A 21,434-nucleotide genomic window follows, 5' to 3' on the forward strand; every position below is an offset into this window, starting at 1 on the left:
TAATTCAATAATATTCTTTAATTAATGATTGGTTTTACACGAAAAATGTGGGGTTAAATTATATTCTTAATTAGGACTTTTGTACTGAACTTTGTATCACCACCACATTTATTTATTTTAGCCCTCTTTTTTTTATTTTATTTTATTTCATTCTATTTTATTTTATTTTTTTTTACTTTTCTTTTTTTTTCTTTTATTTTTTTTTTCGCTGGTACGAATCATGTTTACTACTACGACAGACAATAGAAAAAGAAAACAAGATCATCATCTTAGTTCTTCTATGCCAACTAGTTCTTGGTCAGATTTTATTTACTCTTCTCCTTCATCTCCTTCTATTGAAAATAATCTTCATTTTAATTTTGATACATTATTTGATCAACAACAACTTGACCAATCAGGATCCAATTCTCGTCGTCATTCGGTAGCTGTAGGTGAAATGGATTATCATTCTTTTGACTTTATTAAACAAGATATAAATATAATACCAGCAACAAATAATAATTCAGTTTGGGATGATATTCAAGTTTTATTGAATTCTACTAATACTTCTGGCTTTACTGATCTTCTATCAAACACTACAATTGATAGACCTATTCATAAACGTACTTTATCTCTTAGAGAAGATAATCCTCATTATGCAACTCTTTTATCACCTGCTTTGTCAACTATCACCACTACTTCTTCTTCTTCTTCTAATTTCTTTAATTCAAGTTTTCTTGATGCTCTTGTAGCTAATGAAAATAATGATACAGCTACTATTATGTCAGATGTTACTTTTAATGATGATTTATTAAAATTTACTAATTCATCATCTACGTCAACAATCACTCCGTCTGCTATTACAAATGAAATTAACACAATGGCAGATTGGTTATTAGAACAACAAGAAGTAAAAGAGAAAGAGAAAGAAAAAGAAAAACAACAACAAAAAAGACAAAGACGTAATAGTAGTACAAATTCTCCTATTTCTCCTACTATGGCTTCATCTTTATCTTCCATGTCACCTTCTCCTCCAATCACTCCCATGCAGCCGGTCTCTTTGGGATTTGAACTCATTTGTCAACAAGAATGGGGAGAACAACAGCCTTCTTTTAATAAAAATAGTCTTATTTCTGCTCGTATCGTTCAAGGAGAAACAATAGCTTTCTCTTTGAAGCCTTTAATTCAAGAATATCTTGTACAAAATAATGGTGAAAGAACTGTTATAGTCTTAACTAGTAGAGTAGCACAGAAAAGTTATGGAACTGAAAAGAGGTAAAAAAAAAAAAAAAAAAAAAAAAAAAAAAAAGCCGTCATTGTATTTAAACAACAATTTATCTTATATGTATATAAATATACACACATATATTTTTGGAATTAAAATAATATAGATTTTTATGTCCACCGCCAACAACTATTTTAAAAGGTGCAAACTGGTGGACAAGTCATAATCATGGAAATTTAACAGATAAATCTAATCTATTAATGACTGATCCAAAAAAATCTAATTTCTTTACTACTTCTACTACTGCTGCTTCTGCTACAACTATTTCTTCTTCTTCAAGTCCTCCTAAATTAACTATTCATATCTCGGGTGAAGCAATTACTCAAACAGGTGTTATTGAATGGCAAACATCAGATGGTACTATTATCGATCCTTCTTCTTCTAATGCTTCTACTGTAGTTAGCTCTGGACGTTGTGTATCAAAACAATTGTATATAAATGATGCTGATGAAAAGAGAAAACGTGTTGAGGTTTTAGCTAAAATTCAATTAGGAAATGGTGTACAATTAGGTACCTTTCCTAGTAAAGGTATTAAGGTCATCAGTAAACCAAGTAAGAAGAGGCAAAGCATCAAGAATATGGAATGTAAGTTGTGTGTGTGTGTGTGTGTGTGTGTGTGTGTGTTTTCTTACATACATACATACAAATAGTATTCAATATTAATAATGTATATGTATATGCTTATGTATCTATTTATATTTTTTTATATAGTATGTATTCATCATGGTACAACTATCTCTTTATTCAATCGTATTCGTTCACAAACAGTTTCAACAAAATATTTGGGCGTATCTAATGGTCTTAGTAACGATAACAACGGTACTTGCTTTGTAGCTAGAACAGGTTCTTGGGATCCTTTTGTTATTTGGATTGTTGATACAGGTCGTTCATCTGAAACAACAACAATGCCTCATCATCAACATCATCCTAATAATATTCATTTTCCACCACCCCCAGCTATTGCATTACAAACTCCTTCTACTGCTCAGCAACCAATCGCTGTTCATTATAATCAACCTGTTGTACTTCAGTGTGTAACAACAGGTCTCGTAAGCCCTGTCATGATCATTCGAAAGGTCGATAAAGGGTCTATGGCTTTAGGAGGCAATGGTATGATCAATGAAGATTTCTTCTCCAAGACAGTTCTCGGTGGTGAATGTGGGGATGAAAGTCTGGGTGATCCAGTATCTCAACTTCATAAAATTGCTTTCCAAATAGTCCAAGATCCTAGTTTAGCTATGAATCATCCATCTAAATCAAGTCAACAACAAGATAGAAGATTATCGACATCGAATCATTATAGAATACCTCAGTCAAACCATTCTGTCACTTATTTAGCTTGTCTAAATGATGTGGTAGGAATGCATAAGGTAGCTTATAATCGTCATCTTGTACCCGCTTGTCAACCTAGACCAGACATGAATTCAACTTCATTGTCAGATCTTCTTTTGAAAGGGAATCTGTCAAAAGATGAAAACCTATATGATCGTCACTCCTCTACCCCTCTCTCTCAGCAGCAGCAGCAGCAACAACAACAATCATCATCAACAACGATAGATGCTAAAATGACACCTACAACAAAAGCGCGTCGTCGTATGAGTAGTAGTACTGGTGCTACAGAAACAACTAAAGGACGTCGTAGCAGCTTATTATCAGAACGCCGAAGTAGCTCTCTATCGGATACATCTGGATTAGAAGGTGCATGTTGGACAGAAGATGTTTCAGATGCAGCAGTATGGACAATTGTAGGTACAGATTGTGCAACCTATACCTTTTGGACACCTTCAAATGAGAGTCATCATGGTTTCAATATGCCATTTCATCATACCCGTAGTACCCCTATTACACCTTTCCCACTTTTACATGAAATCTCAATGACAGAGGATGATAATAAGGATCGTTCTTCTTTGACACTCATAGGAGAAAACATAACACGTGACTTGAATATTTGGTTTGGAGATATTAAATCACCACAAACTGAATATAAATCAAGAGATTCCATTACATGTAAAATACCTGATATAAATGAATTGATGAATAGTCCTACCATTATTGCAGATGATGAAGATGTATTAAAAAAGAAGATACCCTTATTATTAGTTCGTGGTGATGGTATTGTTTATAGAACTGATCAATTTTATGTCTTTTAATGTCATTTATGTATATGTATTTTTTTTTTTTTTGTATTTTTATGTTTGTTTCTTTTTTTTCTTTTCCTTTTTTTTTCCATGTTAAAATAATAATAATAAAAAAATAATAATCTAGTAGTCATTAAACAAAAAAAAAAATGTGGGGTAAAATTATGATTTATGCTGCTGCCACGTTGTCAAACAGAAATAGATTGTGAACCTTTTTTTTTTTGTATAATCATAAAATACCAGTTAGTGGTATTACCATGATTGGTTCCTTTTTATTATTTCTATTTACTATTTGTATGACGTACTATACAAATGAGTGTCCAGCAACTTATGATGACAAACAACAAGGAAAAAAAAACAAATAGATAAAGGTAAAGTGTATATCATCAACTATAAAGTCACTTTAAAGAGAGACAAGACGATGGAAATAAGATACATGTATGAGAATACATAAAATAGAGAGGCGGAATCAATTCAGTTTATTTAATGAATGATTATATAAATTAGAGGCTTGTATAGATTCATTTATTCTAGCATGTCGCATTATTATCTTTCAGAGAACATTTGTTATAATGACATGCTTCGGTATCATCATGTCTGAAAATAAAAATAGATGAATATATAATCTTTTTTATGCATTTTAGTATAATACATTTTATTATGCAAAATGAACAATGAAATTTACAAGATAGTAAAAGCAAAAAAAATAAAATAAAATAAAAAACTCTCTTAGATCTATAATGGTTGAACTCAAGTAACATTAATCACAAGTTGCTAAAGAACTTTAAGATTTTATAGATGTACAATGACTCACTATGAACTTTAATATCTCATTTTAAGATTTCACTATGCATTTTATAGAAAATTAAATACAAATACTCGGACGATATTGGTAATAATAGAAAAAAAAAGATGGGTCTTTTATCCCTTACATTTATCATTATCATGAACCTTTTTTTTTTTTTTTGGGAAAAGAATATAATTTACTGAGTAGTTATATCAAGATCACAGTTCTGCTGTATAATAGATGAATAACATACTTCGTTTACCCGTCAAGGGATATCTTGATAGACTTTATCTTTATAAATATTTTCTACATGATACACCGAATCTTTTAGTGATAGTTTAATGTTATTTATTTATATATATGCTAAATTTTATTTTTATATAAAGTGTAGCATTGCACAAAATAGTATTCATATAATTCATCTAGTTGCTCATCTGCGGAGTAGTAAAATACTATTCCGTAACTATGGAGATAGACAACAAGTCGCTTAAACTAATAAAACATGGGGCATACATAGTGTTAAAATCAACAAAGTTTTCGAAGGTTAGTAATAGTAGTTTCAATCATAGATTTTTATTTTATTTTATTTTAGTGAATGTAGCTTTAAAATATATTTATATGCAGTTTTAAACTTTAAAGTATTATCATCTAAAATGTGGGGGGGGGAAGGAGGAACAGTACTTTTAGTTCCCTTTTTTTTTTCTTTTCTTTTGCTAAACCAGTCATAATTAAGCTTTAGTAGACAGTGATGCTATAGACAACGTCTTTCTAAAAAAGGAAAAACAAAGGCTAAATGTGCAACAGTAATAATTGAAATGATCTTATTCTTTACATTGTATAAATATTATATCACGACATGTATTTGCACAAAATGATACGAAATAGTTGATAATAAATGGGTTTACACCTATAATATTATATATACAGTTATTTTTCTAGGCTTGGCAAAATAAAAGATCTGCCAAATATAATCACTGAAAAAAAAAAAAAAAAAAAGATAAGAAACTTGCTGTTATCCTCTCCCTCTTTTTTTTTTTTTTATAGATGCAATTTACTACCACTTTTATTTTGTAAATGATGTATTTCTTTTTGACTTTCTTAATTATTTAAATCTTTTAGATACTAATTTATCGTTGTATTTGTTTTGACATTGATTCTTTTTCGGTGATGTTTCCATAGTGAATATCATATCTTTTTTTTTTTTTTTTTTTTTTTCCAAGTTGGATCCGAAATTCTCAAGTTGTTCCATTTTTGATATAAAACCGAAAACTTATTTTCTTATCTCAAAGCTGACTTTTTTTTTTTTTTTTTTTTTTTTTTTTTTTTTTTTTTTTACTTTTTTTACTTTGCATATTAATAATTAGTTGCAAGACGACAAGGTACAAATATTGTGTATAGGCTCAAGATGAACAAAAACATGATTAAAGAGCTTGTTGATATGATTTGAGAAGAAATAATTGTTTTTTACAAAGTTCAAGTGAATAATTATGTCAATTAAACAAAGGATTGCTCCTATAGTACAATCAATCGTCTATCAAAATTAGTATCCTTTACTAAATGGTGTTTTTTTTTAGCGAATTTCGTCAATTTAATAAAGCTCTTTGATTTAGTTTTATGCGTACTTTAACTCTATTTATAAAACTAACTAACTTTATTCACTTTTCGTATTTTAGAAATATAACCTTAAAAAAAAATACTCCTGAATTTCTTTCAAGGAAATGTTAGAGCTTTCTCTAATTTATAAAGGTAGCTTACACCCTTCTATAATGTCATTGTTAAGTGCTTGATGAAAAAAAAAAACATGTCCAAATGATTCTTACATGTCATTAAGTATTTCATTTTTTTTTTAATCGACCAATAAAAAAAAACCTATTTTGCTTGTTTTTATTTATTTTTTGTTCATGTAACTATACACAGTTTTAATTTTATTTCTTATTTTTTTAAGGGATTTATATTTATCATATATTTTCAGTTTATGAAGAATAGCATGACACATGTAGAGAATATCAATACTGACGCGTTTAACGATGAAAAACGTTTAACGAGTGCTTTAAATCATATATTTATGAATTCTCCAGTTGCAGCAAAATTTTATGGGGGGCATTTTGATACGTTTATTCGTAACGAACTACAATCCTTCCCTGAAATTGCTTCTGTTTTCGATTCCATTGAAATCATCCATCCCACCAATCTCATCAAACTTTTGAAAGTAACCAAAAACTCTTCAAAAAATGGTAAAGATTGGGGAGATAAAATTGCAATGATCCTGAATACTCTCCAACAATTACCTCAATTAACAACAGAGCAAGTACTTATCATACGCGATCTTTGTCAACAAAGGATCTCACCCCTTTTTTCAAATCCATGTTTACAAAATATGATACTGATCACTTCCTCACCAAGGTCGATTCACAAAAGATGTTTAGTCTTTATTGCTTGTAAAGAAAAGATGAAGCATCAAACAATCTTGCTTGAAAACTTGGAGCTATATCACACTGTTCTTCCTAATCTAGTCTCCATTAAACTTGATCAATTTTATATTAATACAAACAATCCACGCAAAAATTATACCCCAAATCAAGTCAGTCACATAGACATCAAAGTGCCATCCATGTTAGAAAGCGAAGTTAATTTTTTTATTCACATTTTTAAATGTTATGGCAAAACACTACAATCTTTCAGATTTGAAAGAGAAACTCAACTGATTAAAAATATCCCTAAAGATGCTAAAGATGGAAAAGATTTGAGAAAGTGTCAAGCAGATCTTTCTCAACTAAAGAAACTAGAAATTAATTATCATAGCTCATACACGACCATCATATTGAATCTGCTTGCCAAATCAAATTGTGAACTTGAACATTTATCTTTAATTGGCATTCCAGATCCTCAAGTTGTGTTACCCAGTTTGTTAAAGATAGGTAGCAATTCACTAAAGCATTTAACCATGATTTCCAGGAAGAATATCGACTATGGAGAATTAGCCCAATTTAAATCACTTAAATCCCTTTGCTGCCATCATTCTACCTCAAGAGAATTGATTGATGTCATTCGTATTTTAAAGCTTCTCCCTAATTTGGAAGCGCTTGATGTAGGTTTTAATCATAACCTAGGTCTTTTGGCTAGACATAAAGGCATCAAGTTTGAGGCTTGCAAGTTAAAAAAACTGACCCTACATTCTATCTGCTTAAAGGGAAGCGAAATTTCATATCTTCATTCATGTATATCTCATATCGTTCATCTTACACTTTCCAATTGCAGAATTGGCAGAACAGAAAACGGAACAGAAGAAAGATTGTCGTTGAAGGACTATAGTTTAGAAACATTGACTATTGAAAATTGTAAATTATATAGTGATAGTAAAGATCCTAAGAAGCTCATTAACAAGTTCAAGATTTTGTTGCAAACAAATGTTGAATACAAAGCATCCATTATTAGCAAAAGAAAAGCGCGCACATCATATGAAGAAAGCGTATCAGGACTACATAATACGTTCGATTACATTTCTTTGGTAAATAGAGCACTTGAGCCTTCTCAAGCATCAGAGCTTAAAATTTATATTCATGCACTTGAAAATTTTAAATGCGATGAAAGTGGTTTGAAAGCTATTTCTTTCAGCCCAGTGGAAAAGGATATCAACGTTGTATTTGATCCTAAAGTGAAAAATGAGGTTGTGATGGATTTAGAATCAGAAGGTACACATCCTACAGTTGCAATGGGTTTAGAACCAGAAGATACACAACCTACAGTTGCAATGGATTTAGAACCAGAAGATACACAACCTACAGTTGCAATGGATTTAGAACCAGAAGGTACACATCCTACAGTTGCAATGGGTTTAGAACCAGAAGATACACAACCTACAGTTGCAATGGATTTAGAACCAGAAGGTACACATCCTACAGTTGCAATGGGTTTAGAACCAGAAGATACACATCCTACAGTTGCAATGGATATTGATCAACACTTGGAGAATATACATAACAAAGACAATGTAGAGGAATCAGAAAAGAGAAATACCCCAGAAAGCACGGTTCAAGAACAAAATACAGTGCATAGAGATTCAGATATTAACAAAGATCCAGAAAGTTCCTCAGGCCAAGGCGTCAAACATCGTATGTCAGCAGCAGAGTTTATGATAAGTGATGATGAAGATGATCTTATTGTAGAAAAGTCACTATATAACCATTTAGCCTCTCTGTCTAAAGAAGCTAATAAAGAAAAGTCTTGTATACAAAATAAGTCTGAAGAACAAGTTGAAGAGCAAACTACATATGAGCATCAAAATCAAAGCGATAAAGAAGAAAAAAGGATAGGCAAAAGGAAAAGATCATTCAGGGATGATGATGATGATGATGACTATCGCTCAGTCAAGGAGAGAAGAGATAGTTGCATTTCAGAGGATAATGTTTCAACCTCAGAAAAGGAAGAAGGCCTTTTTGAACGCACCCTCAGACTTAGAGATATTTCTCCATCGACAGATTCATCTCATAAAAAGCAGAAGACTCATTATGCTGATCTAGATAATAGTCGTTCTAAAGAGGATGATAGCGAGCAAAGTCGAAATAACAAACTGTTTATAAAGAGTATCAGAGAGCTCAAGCCTATTGTGTATATTCCCATTTATGGAAAAAAAAAGAAAACTAGCATTACATGAATGAATTCTACATTGTATTTAAATATGTATAAATGCATATTTGTATAAATATACATATCTATATGTATTGATAAATAAAATAGTATTATCTATTTGTATATAATATCGATAATTATTATAAATAATTTGACACTACTACTTAACAAGTATATTAAAAAATAAAATAAATAAATAAATAAAAAATCAGGGAAAGGTGTTCTCAAGTAACATCACTAGAAATTCATTTTTTTTTTCATCATCATGTAAAAAAGCTGTATATGTTGGCTAAACATTGTGATAAAATAATTATATTGATGTACTCTACATGTAAATATAATAAGGGAATATAAATATAACGTATATTTTTTAATTGTTATAAAATATTAAACAAAGGGAATATAAATGATATAACAATATACTGTAAAAAAAACAGTAAATTTTTGATGATATTATTAACATTGAAATTAGCAAAATACAAGTATAATTTACTAAAGTCCTTATTATTGGTACTTTTTCTTATTAATAATAGGCGTTTTTGCATCATCATCAGCTCTTTTCATTTTCAAGACAATTTGATTGCCTTCTTCGTCTATACTAATGTACTTATCTCCATTGATATATCCAGGTAAAGGTGATCTTGATCTACTACCAGATGATTTGCTAGATGATCGTGTTGATGCTAGACTACTATTATGTTTATCGACACCGCCTCCGCCACGAATAGTAATACGTCCAGATGGGGATGAGGGTCTTACGTATTGTAAATAGGCTTCTTGGAAGGGTCCATTTTCTAGTTGATAACTTGTGCTATTATCATTGGCAGATTCTGGTCTTGAATAAACTCCTTCTGTAAGCTTATGATCTATATTTGTATATATTTATAATAATTAATACAGACATACACGATTATTAAATGCTAAAAAAAAAGGTATACCTCTTAAGAACCTATAATAAATAAAATAAAATAATTATTAGTTTACATTTGTTAAATATTTATATATATATATTTTTTTTCTTTTTGACAAGTTACTTTGAAAGTTCAACCCAACCACCACCAACACGAACCATGACCATTCGACTAGGTAAAATACGACAATAAACCAATCGTGGATTAAAATCTCCAAACCAATATTTTCCAACTTGGCCAGGCACAACCTTGACTGTAACTCGATAAGGAGAGCTATTTACAATATAACCAAGCTGCATATCAAGTTCATTATTAGGATCAGGCACATAGTTGTTACTAGGTTTATTTCCTGAAGAATGTGTTGAAACTGGTATATTATTTATTACTTTTTTCCCGTTTGTAGCATCTTCACGTCTATTATTTACAGGGAAAGGAGATACTCTACCAAAGCTTTTATCATTTAGCATAGCATAACGCTTAGCATTTATCAAAGGTAAAGCCTTGTGAGGAGTTGGGGATAAGGACTTGGCCATAGCAAGCTTGGTAAAGAATTCATGATCTAACTGATGAATACAAGCTTGAAGTTCTCTTTCTCGAGCAGCCGCAGCTGATTGTGCTTGGGCCCAACGTTTTGTTGCTTTTTGCAAACTGTCTAGAACGCGCTCATGATTGTCCAAGAGTCTTTTCTTGGACTCACCACGAGCTCTTTCTAAAATATCGTTAACAGCTTGTTGATGTTGCTTAAAAGACGTAACTAATGTCTTGAGTAAGGCTTGTAATTCAGATTTAACAAATTTATTGTTGATAATGGTCGAGTGATGAGGAGATGCTTGCTCAGTAGCTGCCATAAGTGAAGCAATTTGTTTATCAATTTCCTCCATAATTCGCAGGAATCCTGAGAGGTCTCCTTCAGCTAACACTTCCTTCTTTCTGGTATTAACAAGGGTATCAAATTGATTTAAAGCAGTTGATATTTGTTGTCGAAGTTTACTAATATCATTGTTATTTTCATCACCCTTTGCATAATCAGCAATTAATGAATCAACAGCCTTTGTCTTCTTATCTAAAGCCGAATAAAAATCGCTACAAAAGTCTTCTAATTCTCGTTCTGCCGACTCAATACCTGTTCCACTTGACTGGAATGTTTTAACACTCTCTGTCATGTTAAAAATAAATTGAAGATTATCATTAAGTTTAATCATGATTTGTTGATATTTGTTATTATTGCCGACGGCTTCTTGTGCTTGAAGCAATTGCTGTTTAAAGTCCGAATATTTTTTGTTTAGATGAGCATCTCTATTATTTACTATGTCTGTAATAGTTTCCACGCATGAATCAGTTTGACACAGAGTTTTACAAGTGAAGCTTTTAATAGATTGACTAAGTTTGGAATTCTCTAATATGGATTCATCTAGCGTTTCAAGTTGTCGTTCAAGTTCTACTATCACTTTATTCAAGTTTTCATGATTTCCAAGCTTATTAATACCTTCATCTATAGTAGCGAGCATCACCATCTGGTTGTCTATAAATTGGGACAATAATGTTGCAATAGATGAATAGTTTTTCTCAGATTGTATAACATCATTTAACTTTTCTAATGATGATACAATCGGTATCAGTATTTGATTGGATTGATCGTCTGAACTATCAAGCATAGAAACTAATTTTGCATATTGATTAACCTGAAGCGTTTCCAATTCATTTTGGCATGCTGAATAAACTGTTTCACTAGATTTAATGATACTTTCGCACTTATCAATAGTACTATGTAGAGTATCTTTTATATCATCAAATACAATTGCGCTGTTGTGTTTGGAAATCTTAGTCAACTGTTCATTACATTCTTTGCATAGGCGATCTACAGTTTCATTTATTATTTGAATTAATGAAACCCTTTCTGCTTCTACTATTTGACCCTTTAACTTTAATCTCAAACTGTTTAAAAGGTTATTTAAAGTTGCCTTTTGAGAATTGAAAATGTTTGAGTTCATTGTATCTTCAGATAAATCATCAGATAAATCAGACAATTCATTGATAAGCAAAGATTCAATTGTATCAAAAGTTTCGTTCATCTTATTATAGTCTACAACATAACTAGTATTCATCATGCTATTTTGTGCATTTTCCAAATCTTTCTGAACACTTTGTAATGTATCGAAATACTTGTTCCATTTGAAAGAACGAGCTATCAAAGTGGATACATCATTTCCTAGTTTTTCGAGTTTCTTCAATGCCTCTGTCACTTCTGTATATTTTGTGTTATCATAATTTGGATTTATAGCTTCAATTGCAGAATATTGACTAGATATATCACTAAACGAGTCCTTCAAACTGATAATACAATCCATAACGCCCTTATATTTTGATACAAGACTATGGTATCTATCTCGACGATATTCTGATGTATGCTCGTAAGCTATAACTTGATACTCTTCTTTAATATTATTCATTTCATTGGTCTGAATAGAGATTAGCTCTTGCAGTTTAAATGTATCTTCCACATATTTCTTAATCAGTTGATCAAGATACACGGTACTTTGAAGTTCTACAAGTTTAGCTCGAATCGCTTTTGCTGTTTCCATCCCATTAAGTAAAGATTCTTTTAAAGATGCTATTTCATGTTTATCCATTATTTTCTCATTAGCTTCCAAGTCTGTTTTTAAACTTTCATAACTTGTTGTTTCCAATTGTTGAATTTCATTTGTCCATAAGGTTAACTGTTCAACTGTTGGTAATAACTTGGCTTCAACTTGAGCTGAGAGATGATCCAAAGATTTTAACCATGATTGTATTTTGGTCTCTATCAATAGAGCTGTTCTTGCCTTTTTATTAAATGTTGCCTTTGATAATAAATCCGTCCAGGCTTGTGTAATTCTTGCTTGTGTTGGCTTCACGATATCATTTATATCTTGTCCCAAAAGCTCATCATCTTCCTTGTCATATATAGAATGGTCTTCAAATGCAGCAAGAGATTTTTCATATGCAATATTTAACAATGCCAAAACATTTTCAGAGGCATTCATAGCCTGCTCCACACTATCAGCCAGACCCACAGCCTCCTTTAATCTTTCAATATCAACTGTTTTCCCAAGAGATGATTCAGTATAAAAGTTGGTTTGATCAAGAAGTTCAAGACGTGAATTGATCCATGTCTCAGCTAGTTTAGCTTGCTTCTTGAAGGAATGTAAAGAAAATCTTCGACGAGAGACACGTTCTTTAGATTCAAGCAATAATTGTAAATCGGACCACAAGTCTTCTAAACGTGAATTACGAATGTCAATTACTTCTTGAATGACTGAATTAGTAGTTTCATCCTTCATCTTAGTTTGGGTGGAGATATTGTCTAAATTACGAACTGGAAAAGGAATGGTAGTCGCTAGATGTTTGCGTACATCATCAATACCAGCTTTAAACTTTTCAAGTCTTTCGTTATGTTTATCAAGAAGATCTTCAAGAGGAATATTATTATTTGTATTTGCCATAAACTCTTCACGAATTAATTCTGCTGACTGTTCTAATTGTGCTGTCCTAAGTATAAAAGCTGATATCAAGCAACGTTGACTTATTACTTGGTTGGAAAAATCCAAAGAATAGTTGACATAATCTTGAGCCTTTTGCAATTCTTCCATTTTCTTCATGAATGTATTTGTCAAAAGAGTCATGCTGTTATTATCATGATGATTTACCTCCTGAACAAGTGTATTAAAACGCTCTTGAAGAGGCATAATTACATCTTGTTCATAATCTTTAAACTTTACGTACAAGTTGGACAGTTCTGTACGAAGAATAAACTCCTCTTCATTATCATTATTATCATTATTATCATGAGCCCCTAAAGAGTTATCATTATTCCATCTAGCTTTTTCTTCAATAAAGGTCTCAATCAGCATTTCATGCTTGGAGAGATATAGGATTGCTTGTCTTATAACGTCTTCACATTGAACACGTTGTTTAATTAATTCTAATTCCCTGGTACGATTTTCAACATGTTCCTGTAAACGAGCCGAAGTTCTGTTTAGTGATTCCATACGAGCTTCGAAAAAATCGGGAACAGCAATTGGCTTAGGAAGCTTTGGAAAGTATTCCGTGAAGGAATCATAACTCATTTGAATACCTGGTAAAACAAATTCTTGAAATTTATTTTTCTGATCCATAAGTTCTGTTAGATCTTGTTCTAACATCTTTACTTGTAGTTCAGAGAGATGCTCTTCTTGAGAAATCCATTGATTCTTTTTGATATTAAATTGACGCAACTGTTCATTCATTTCCTCCAATTTTGTTAAGCCTGTTTGATAATGATTTTCCCATTCATCACGCATAGTAGCCGCATCAAGTATCATGGCTTGATATGATAATCCATGTTTGAGATCTGATAAACGCTCCATTATGTCCCCTAAATAATGAGCTACAGAGGATATATCGACAGTTTGACTCCTTTTTTGCCTTTCTACAGAATCCTCCATAAATTGAGCAATATGATCGTGTAGCACTTTCACTTTATTACTTTCAAATGAATCTACTTCCATAGACATCTCAAGACGTGCCTTTTTCAGATCAGATATAGTCAATCCAGGGCCTAAAAAGGTTTCATCGGATACATCAATATACTGGTGCTTTAAGGATTCGATTTGCTTATCAATCCATTGTTTTAACTCATATGCATCCTGTTCATATTGTTTGATAAGTGCCTTTGAATTTTCGGCTTCATGATAAGATTGCATACATTGATCAATGGAGGTCGAAAGACTTGAAAGTTCCTCCATTTTCTGATCTAATAGTGTTTTAATTTGCGCTCTGACTTGAGACCGATATACAGATGAGTTTGCACCATCTTCTGATTCGGAGGAGATTGTTGTCTGTTGTTGATTTTTTACTGACTGTGGTAAGGTTTTCAACCAATTACCATTGTAAACTGGGTATGGCATCTTTTCTCCACAATCTTTCCATATACTCTTCATTTCTTCTTTCAATTTTTTTATACGAGCTTCAAGAGGATCAAAGCTATCCATTTCATCACTGGTCAAAATGCGACGTATTCGCTTAAAGATAGCCTCCTTGATTTTTTCACCCTCTTGATGAGCATCTTGAGCACGTAAAAGAAATTCAGTAATAACTGCACGTTGAGTTACAAGCTCTGAAGTGTATGCTGTCAAGAGTTTCAAATCCTCATATTTAAATTTGAGATCAGTTTGTTTGTTTAAAATAAAATCAGGGAGAACTGTTAGCAAAGAAGGCACGCTATTTACATCTTGCTTATCATTGGTTAGCTTTGTAAAGCTATTAACAAGTTCAGAATAAGATTCAGCAAGGGGCATTAAATACCGTTCTCCTAACTCTGTTACTTTATCTTTAAGGAAATTTAATGCCTGCACAGTTTCATGATCGCCCTGATATGACGGTTTGTCAATATTTTCCTTGGAGGGATCATATCGTGTCTTTTTTATATTAAAGTCACACATCTTACGAGCAATTGTGTGAAGATAACTGTTGGACTTTGACCATTGATTTTCCCATTGAAGTCGATGTTTTAGGGCATCTAATTGGCTTCCTCTTAAGGCAAGCAACTCCTTCAGCTCTTTATGGCGTTCCTCTAACTTTTCAATATGATTAATTAGAGCACTTCTATCGATCGACACAGCATTTGATGCATCAACATCATATTCTAATTCACGAACACGTTCAAGAAGTTTAACCAATTCATCATTTTCTATCTGATCTAACTTGGAAGCAATCATATCTCGCTCTTTTTCGAAATACAACAACTTTTCATCGTCCAATACTGCCATTGGCATCGTTTGATTGCTACTATTATTAGAGAAACCGTTATTCATTCTCTGCGTTAGATGCTTTGTGGTCGCTTCCACAGGTAAAGATGGGGCAAAGGATATAGACATGGACGGATCATATAGTATGATATCTAAACGAGATTTATTCAAGATCCTGATTCTTTCGTCCATCCAGTTTCTAACACGAGTCATCGCTTCATATGCTTCTTCAGCTCGTTGTTGTAATGATAATACCTGATAGCGAGACATCAAAAGTTGATCTAATCCATCAGCTATTAAAGCTAATGACATACTATAGGTACTGATTACGCTCTTAATACTCTCATTTGTAATTTCACTATCTCGAGCATCATTAGCCCCCATAGCGGTTGACATTTCAGGTGGAGTCGGATAAGAAATATAAGTATTGGCGTTTGTAATTAAACGAGCTGACTCCTCCTTGAACGCTTGAATTTTTTCAGCATATCCAATATCATCATCATCATTATTATTATTATCATTATCATCAGATGAGACATCTTGCAAAAGGCTTTGTCGTAACTGCTCTCCCCGATCCCGTAATTCTTTAAACCTCTCTACCGTACTTATCATTGATAATAATTGTTCAACCACTTTTCGACTAAACGCTACACGCTTCATCAAATCCTCGAATGCGCTTTCAAACCCAAGTTGACGAGTCTCTAAATAGTCAGGCATACTCTCGTTTCTTAATGTTTCCATTCCCTGATAAGCATCCAACACGTCCGAGTAGGGACCCTGGTCAAAGTCAACAATCTTTCGTTCTAAGCTAACAAGCGTTTTGATTACACCTTCAATACCTCTGTCATTAATTTGATCTGTATTTTCTTCATCACTCAAATAATCAACAGTTGCATTTGAAGTATAGTTTAATTCTTCTTTTTCAGACCATCTCGCCTTCCCTCTTAAAAATGCATCTAACGTCTTGTCTGTACTTGCAATCCATTGAACAGCATCACTAAACAGATTTTCCCATTTGATTCGTAACAATAATAGCTCTATTCGATGTGAACGCTCATCTATCAACTTTGTCAAATGACCCAGCTTATTTAACGTTGTAAGTGTGATTTCAATAGTGGATGTATCAGCTGGTGTTAATTCTTTATCTGAATCAGAGCTATGAGTTAGTATCTTTACATGAGCGCGTAATCGATCCATATCATCTGAATCAAAGCGTTCAATCTCTTGCTTAAGATGTTCATGCTCTTCATGGAGTCGAATAGCTCCATCATCTGATATTGTAATTTCCCGAGATACAGGATCAATATTGTCGTCTGTCTCATTCCGTTGCTCGACTATTTGTATATGTTGATCAATCCATGTACGAATCCTTTCTGCCTCTAAAAACCACACGCGTACTTGATCTACCCAATCGCGAATAGTTTCATAACGTTCTTGTAGATTATCGATGCAATCAATAAAGCGACTATAGTACACATCTGATGATGAATCATAACATAAGAGATCATGCTCATATTCGTCACGTACGCCTTGAATTGTGGTACACACAACATGTATACGGTTTTCTAAATTTTGAATTAGCTCATCCGTTACCGTGTTATTGCTAATTCCAGTTGTTGTCATCATTTGTTGAATGAAATTGAGTTCATCATTAATAGCTGTTGTAATTTGCGAAAAAGTGACGCCTCGCCGAAATAATTGACACGATAATTGAATAGTTTCCAGTTCAGTCTTCAATCCCTCTTTTTCATCACTCATTTCAACTAATTGTGTTATTCGTGACAAAGACGCCTCGAATTCTTCTGCAATTTCAATAGTTCCGTCCAGCGGATGTAAAGGTTTCTTATTATTATTTATAGGTATTATCTCTTTTATTTGAGATTTCAAAGAAGAGCATTCGCTCATAGAATGATGTTCTGCCATGTTCAGACAACGCTTAGTAAGTTGTTCCCATTTTTCTCTTAACTGATTATAGCGATTAGAGAGGATTTCTTTTTCTTCAGAAGATGAATCAAGTTGATTAATGTTATGATATGTACGCTCTAATAAAGTCTGTAGCATGACCACATCCAACGTCTCATCATCATCATCATCCTGATGTGCATTATCCAATGAAGATGATAGAATATCTAACTGTTGATAGACATCATCCGATAATGTTTCAGGTTGTGGTACTTTTGATAATTGATTACTCTGATCATCAAGAGAAAGAGATTCAACAGTAGTATTAGGATTATCGAATTGATCTGTTAGAGGGGATTTGTCATTCTCCTCGGTTTCTACTACATTGTTTAGAATGATTGGATTGCGATTAGAAACTACTAATGCAATATCATGAAGCCTCTTTTCTTTTTTCTCATTTGTCTCTTGTTGCTGGAGTGTATTAGACATTACTTTATACATTTCACTAACGTACATCATAACAGAAGGTTCATGAGGATACTCTACGAGTAGATCTGCAGGCTCTAAATATTTTGGAACATCTAACTCTTCTTCTGCTATATCAAAGGCTAATGTTAAAAGTCGATGCCACGTCTCCTTATGAGATGCATAATGTAGATATTCTGTAAACAGAGCTGGAATGAGATCCGGATCATGTTTATGAACAAGTAAGCAGAAAGCTAAACCAGAACGCCAAGATCTTGAAAAGTCCTGCACAGCTGTTAAAACATGATTTGCGACATAATCCTCTAATTGAGAGCGAGCCCAGTATAATAATACCAATTTAGCCTCTTGTAACGGTTTTGTGCTACCTGTGCTAATACTAGGTAGAGGGGCGGGAATCATCATTGATAACTATAAAACACAAAAATAAATAAATAAGAGAAGCTTTGGGATAGACTACTAAAATTTACTTTATGTGATAAAATTGGATAGATCTGATATTTCAGCATAATGAAAAATGTGATAGCCAAAGTACTTTTCACATCACCATTCACAATTGCTTCACTAGCAACAGCAGGTAGATTATCAGCGCCCCATTTATCTTGTAAGAATTTCAATGCCTGTGCCACATTTGATAATTCATGAATTCGCATACTTCCTTTCTCTGGTTTCAAGTTAGGATTATTGGCTACTACAGACAAGAGTTTCAAAAGCTTTTTGCCATCTTTAAGATCTTTATCAATAAAAGTAATATGTTCACCGACTCGACTTAGCTGAACATTTATCCACTTTGTTAAGGTACGTATTTGTATATCTTGATATTCTGAACTAATATTTTTATTTAATTCGTCATCATCTATTAGAATAGGTTGTTTTCTATTTGTTTTTACAGGTGAGATGAGATGAGATGAAACAGGTCGAGGTTTTGACATGGATCTATTTGGGAACTGTTCAATTGGTTGTTGTTGTTGTTGTTCATTAAGATCTTTTGACATTGATTTCGATTCCATTATTTAATTGAATTTCTTTCTTCTTTACAAAATAAAAGGGAGAAGGGGGAGAGCCCTATTTCATTTTCATGATGTTAACAATAAGGAAAAATAAACTAAATTATATGTTATGTATATATTTGTATATGTGCCTGTTTCTGATTGCTATAGTATATACGTAATCGTGTATATGTATTTATATGAATTAAATAAATAAACAAATAATAAAAGATTGAAAAAAAAAATAAATAATATTTGTGTCTATTTGTAAAAAGAAAACAAGGACTATTTTAAATAGGCTATTTAAAATTAATGAAAAAGATACACATGTTCAACAAAAAATTGACTACAAAGAATAGCAGCCTCCCTTTCAAAATTTTAAGGAGCTTATTATTATATATTTTATGCAAATTATAGATGGACCCTTATTCTTTTATTTTATTTTATTTTTTTTTGTGCAAATAATGATGTTGAGTATACTTTTTTCTAGAGTGCATTTTTAATATAATAAAATAAACACGATGTGGCAATAGCAAACTATTTCTCGTGTCTTGTTATTTATTTTTATTTTTATTTTTATTTTTTTTTTTAATTTCATTTTATTTTTTCTTTTTTTTTTATTTTATTTTATTTTCTTTTTTACTTGTTAACATCTTTAACCTTGCTTCTACTTCTTCTTCTTTTTTTTTTTTAAAAAAAACATTATTAATATCTTGTGTGCTATCTTTTCTTTAAAAATCGTCCAGGGTCTCATTAATACATGTCAATTATCATTTACCTGTTTATATTCAACGTGATTTTAACTTTAACACGATGCATTAGAATTTAATATAAAATTCTATCACGTGATGAGCATAAATTAGTAAAATCCCTTCTTTTTTTTTTTTTTTTTTTTGTAGTGTACACACACACACATACATACATATTAACAATTATTTTTATTTCGTTATCTAGGGATACAATTATATATAAACAAATTACTTTCTAAACTTTACGCATTATTATAGTTTTCCAATTTCATATCATTTAAACCTAAATCTTCATTGACTTCCCAGCTACGTTCATATTCTTCAATTGTCATTTCTGGGTCTGGGTCAGGAGCATAAAGGTTTTGAAGATATGAATTGGACAAAGGATCATCAATAATAAGGGTAACAGGCATCATCTTCCCTTCTGCAACAGCCATCAAATTATTCAAAAACTTGGTCCATTTCTCTTTGCTTTCTTCAGTACCAGAATCACCTTGAATGAAAGGAGCACGTTCAAGCAATTCATCATGTACTTGTCTAAGCAAACCTTCAACAGTCGTGAAACGACCACCCAATGTACCGGGCGTTAATTCGAGATTAATTTCCGGAATACTCAAACCACAAGTCTCTGACTTGAGAATATCTCTGGACAAATCTTCAGGATCAGTTACATTGAGAGTAATACGTTTACCCTTTTCAGAGATTGCACCACCTGCCTTGACTTCATTACTCTTATATCCACAATGTTCACAATTAGTAGCCATAATGACAACTTCCTTGAAGTGAGGGATCTCCATAACATGCATATTAGTAGAACAAGGTGCATTGCAGCTTGGACAGTTGGCAGGAAAAGACATGATTTCAGGAACGCCTTCTTCATTCACCATTTCTGAAACTGTAGGAGCACGATGTTGAAGTGCGTCTGCAGCTTGTTCAGCAGGTGTTTGCTCTTGGTTAGGTTGAAGGCCAAGGAATTCTTGTTGTTCAGGAGTTCGAATATACCATCTAACCTTGATCTGAGGATCTTGAGCTGGTAAGCATTTATTTTCAGCATAAGAATTACCAGAAGGATCATCGAGAACAAGTGTGAAAGGAGCACCTTCTTTATAACTGTTCATTTTAGCAAGAATTTCCTCAATTTTATTGTAAACTGCTTCATCCGTGGCTTTACGAATAGGTTGTGCAGCAGATAAATCATCGATAGCATTGCTTACCAAACCTTCAACTGTTGTTAAAAGACCGCGTCTATTGTTAGCGGGAATTTCAATATCGAGCTCAACAAATTTGACAGAACAATAATCAGACTTCACTAATTGACGATTTAAATCCTATATATTTAAACGGTCATCATTCAAACATCCTTAATGTATTCACTTTTCCTTTCAAAATTCACCTCTTTATTCAAGATTGACAATGTGATGGTATGACCTCTTTCATTAAAACTACCTGCACTTTGAAGTTCATTATTACGGAAACCACAATGAGGGCATTCAAAAGCCATAATAATAACTTCTCTTTTTGTTTTTATAAAAGAAAAAATTAAAAATTAACTAATAAACTTTCACAGCTTTCCTTGTTTTTTTTTTTCACTTACTTGAAATGAGGGATCTTGGAAAGAAGAATTCGGGTAACGCCCTATACAAGAATAAATCAGACAGGAAAAAAAAAACACATACAAAGTATAATTGTCTTACCATTTGTTCACATTTCATACATAAACTTTCAATTTCAGCAGGCTTACTTTCACTAAGATCGACAAAGATGGGTTCAGACATTTTACTTGATTCTTATAACGATCAAAAAAAAAAAGGAAAAAG

At 32.3% G+C, this 21,434-nt stretch overlaps 4 protein-coding genes across 4 annotated transcripts; 2 read left to right on the forward strand and 2 right to left on the reverse strand.

Moving 5' to 3' along the window:
• Nucleotides 1-165: 165 nt before the first annotated feature.
• BX663DRAFT_514350 (uncharacterized protein) lies at nt 166-3,455 on the forward strand. Its single transcript, XM_051528295.1, has 3 exons — nt 166-1,254; nt 1,371-1,849; nt 1,976-3,455. Exons 1-3 carry the CDS (start codon nt 221-223, stop codon nt 3,412-3,414), a joined length of 2,952 nt encoding a protein of 983 aa, XP_051381405.1. The 5' UTR covers nt 166-220; the 3' UTR covers nt 3,415-3,455.
• Nucleotides 3,456-8,018: 4,563 nt separating this feature from the next.
• Nucleotides 8,019-8,843, forward strand: BX663DRAFT_514355 (uncharacterized protein; the record flags this gene model as incomplete). Its single annotated transcript, XM_051528296.1, has 1 exon — nt 8,019-8,843. The coding sequence occupies one exon, from the start codon at nt 8,019-8,021 to the stop codon at nt 8,841-8,843; it is 825 nt and encodes a 274-aa protein (XP_051381406.1).
• A 298-nt stretch (nt 8,844-9,141) lies between these two features.
• BX663DRAFT_514357 (uncharacterized protein) lies at nt 9,142-19,113 on the reverse strand. The gene is made up of 5 exons (XM_051528297.1): nt 19,021-19,113; nt 18,350-18,944; nt 9,853-18,290; nt 9,757-9,767; nt 9,142-9,684 (listed from the first exon to the last, which is right to left on the reverse strand). Exons 2-5 carry the CDS (start codon nt 18,887-18,889, stop codon nt 9,323-9,325), a joined length of 9,351 nt encoding a protein of 3,116 aa, XP_051381407.1. The 5' UTR covers nt 18,890-18,944; nt 19,021-19,113; the 3' UTR covers nt 9,142-9,322.
• A 642-nt stretch (nt 19,114-19,755) lies between these two features.
• On the reverse strand, nt 19,756-21,426 carry BX663DRAFT_514359 (ZPR1 zinc-finger domain-containing protein). Its single transcript, XM_051528298.1, has 4 exons — nt 21,312-21,426; nt 21,212-21,252; nt 21,011-21,131; nt 19,756-20,945 (listed from the first exon to the last, which is right to left on the reverse strand). Exons 1-4 carry the CDS (start codon nt 21,390-21,392, stop codon nt 19,860-19,862), a joined length of 1,329 nt encoding a protein of 442 aa, XP_051381408.1. The 5' UTR covers nt 21,393-21,426; the 3' UTR covers nt 19,756-19,859.
• Nucleotides 21,427-21,434: the final 8 nt, after the last annotated feature.

Source organism: Cokeromyces recurvatus (genome assembly GCF_025118155.1).
Source record: "Cokeromyces recurvatus strain NRRL 2243 chromosome Unknown BX663scaffold_18, whole genome shotgun sequence".
Lineage (NCBI taxonomy): Eukaryota > Fungi > Mucoromycota > Mucoromycetes > Mucorales > Mucoraceae > Cokeromyces > Cokeromyces recurvatus.

Excerpts from the sequence above, each read along its gene's own strand:
- BX663DRAFT_514350 (XM_051528295.1), top strand. The coding sequence starts at position 221 with ATGTTTACTACTACGACAGACAATAGAAAAAGAAAACAAGATCATCAT. Across the intron at positions 1,255-1,370 it reads AGTTATGGAACTGAAAAGAG|ATTTTTATGTCCACCGCCAA; the intron begins GTAAAAAAAAAA and ends AAAATAATATAG. Across the intron at positions 1,850-1,975 it reads AAGCATCAAGAATATGGAAT|TATGTATTCATCATGGTACA; the intron begins GTAAGTTGTGTG and ends TTTTTTATATAG.
- BX663DRAFT_514357 (XM_051528297.1), bottom strand. The coding sequence starts at position 18,889 with ATGGAATCGAAATCAATGTCAAAAGATCTTAATGAACAACAACAACAA. Across the intron at positions 18,291-18,349 it reads ATCCAATTTTATCACATAAA|TTATCAATGATGATTCCCGC; the intron begins GTAAATTTTAGT and ends TGTGTTTTATAG.
- BX663DRAFT_514359 (XM_051528298.1), bottom strand. The coding sequence starts at position 21,392 with ATGTCTGAACCCATCTTTGTCGATCTTAGTGAAAGTAAGCCTGCTGAA. Across the intron at positions 21,253-21,311 it reads GTATGAAATGTGAACAAATG|GGCGTTACCCGAATTCTTCT; the intron begins GTAAGACAATTA and ends ATTCTTGTATAG. Across the intron at positions 20,946-21,010 it reads TGTCAATCTTGAATAAAGAG|GATTTAAATCGTCAATTAGT; the intron begins GTGAATTTTGAA and ends TTAAATATATAG.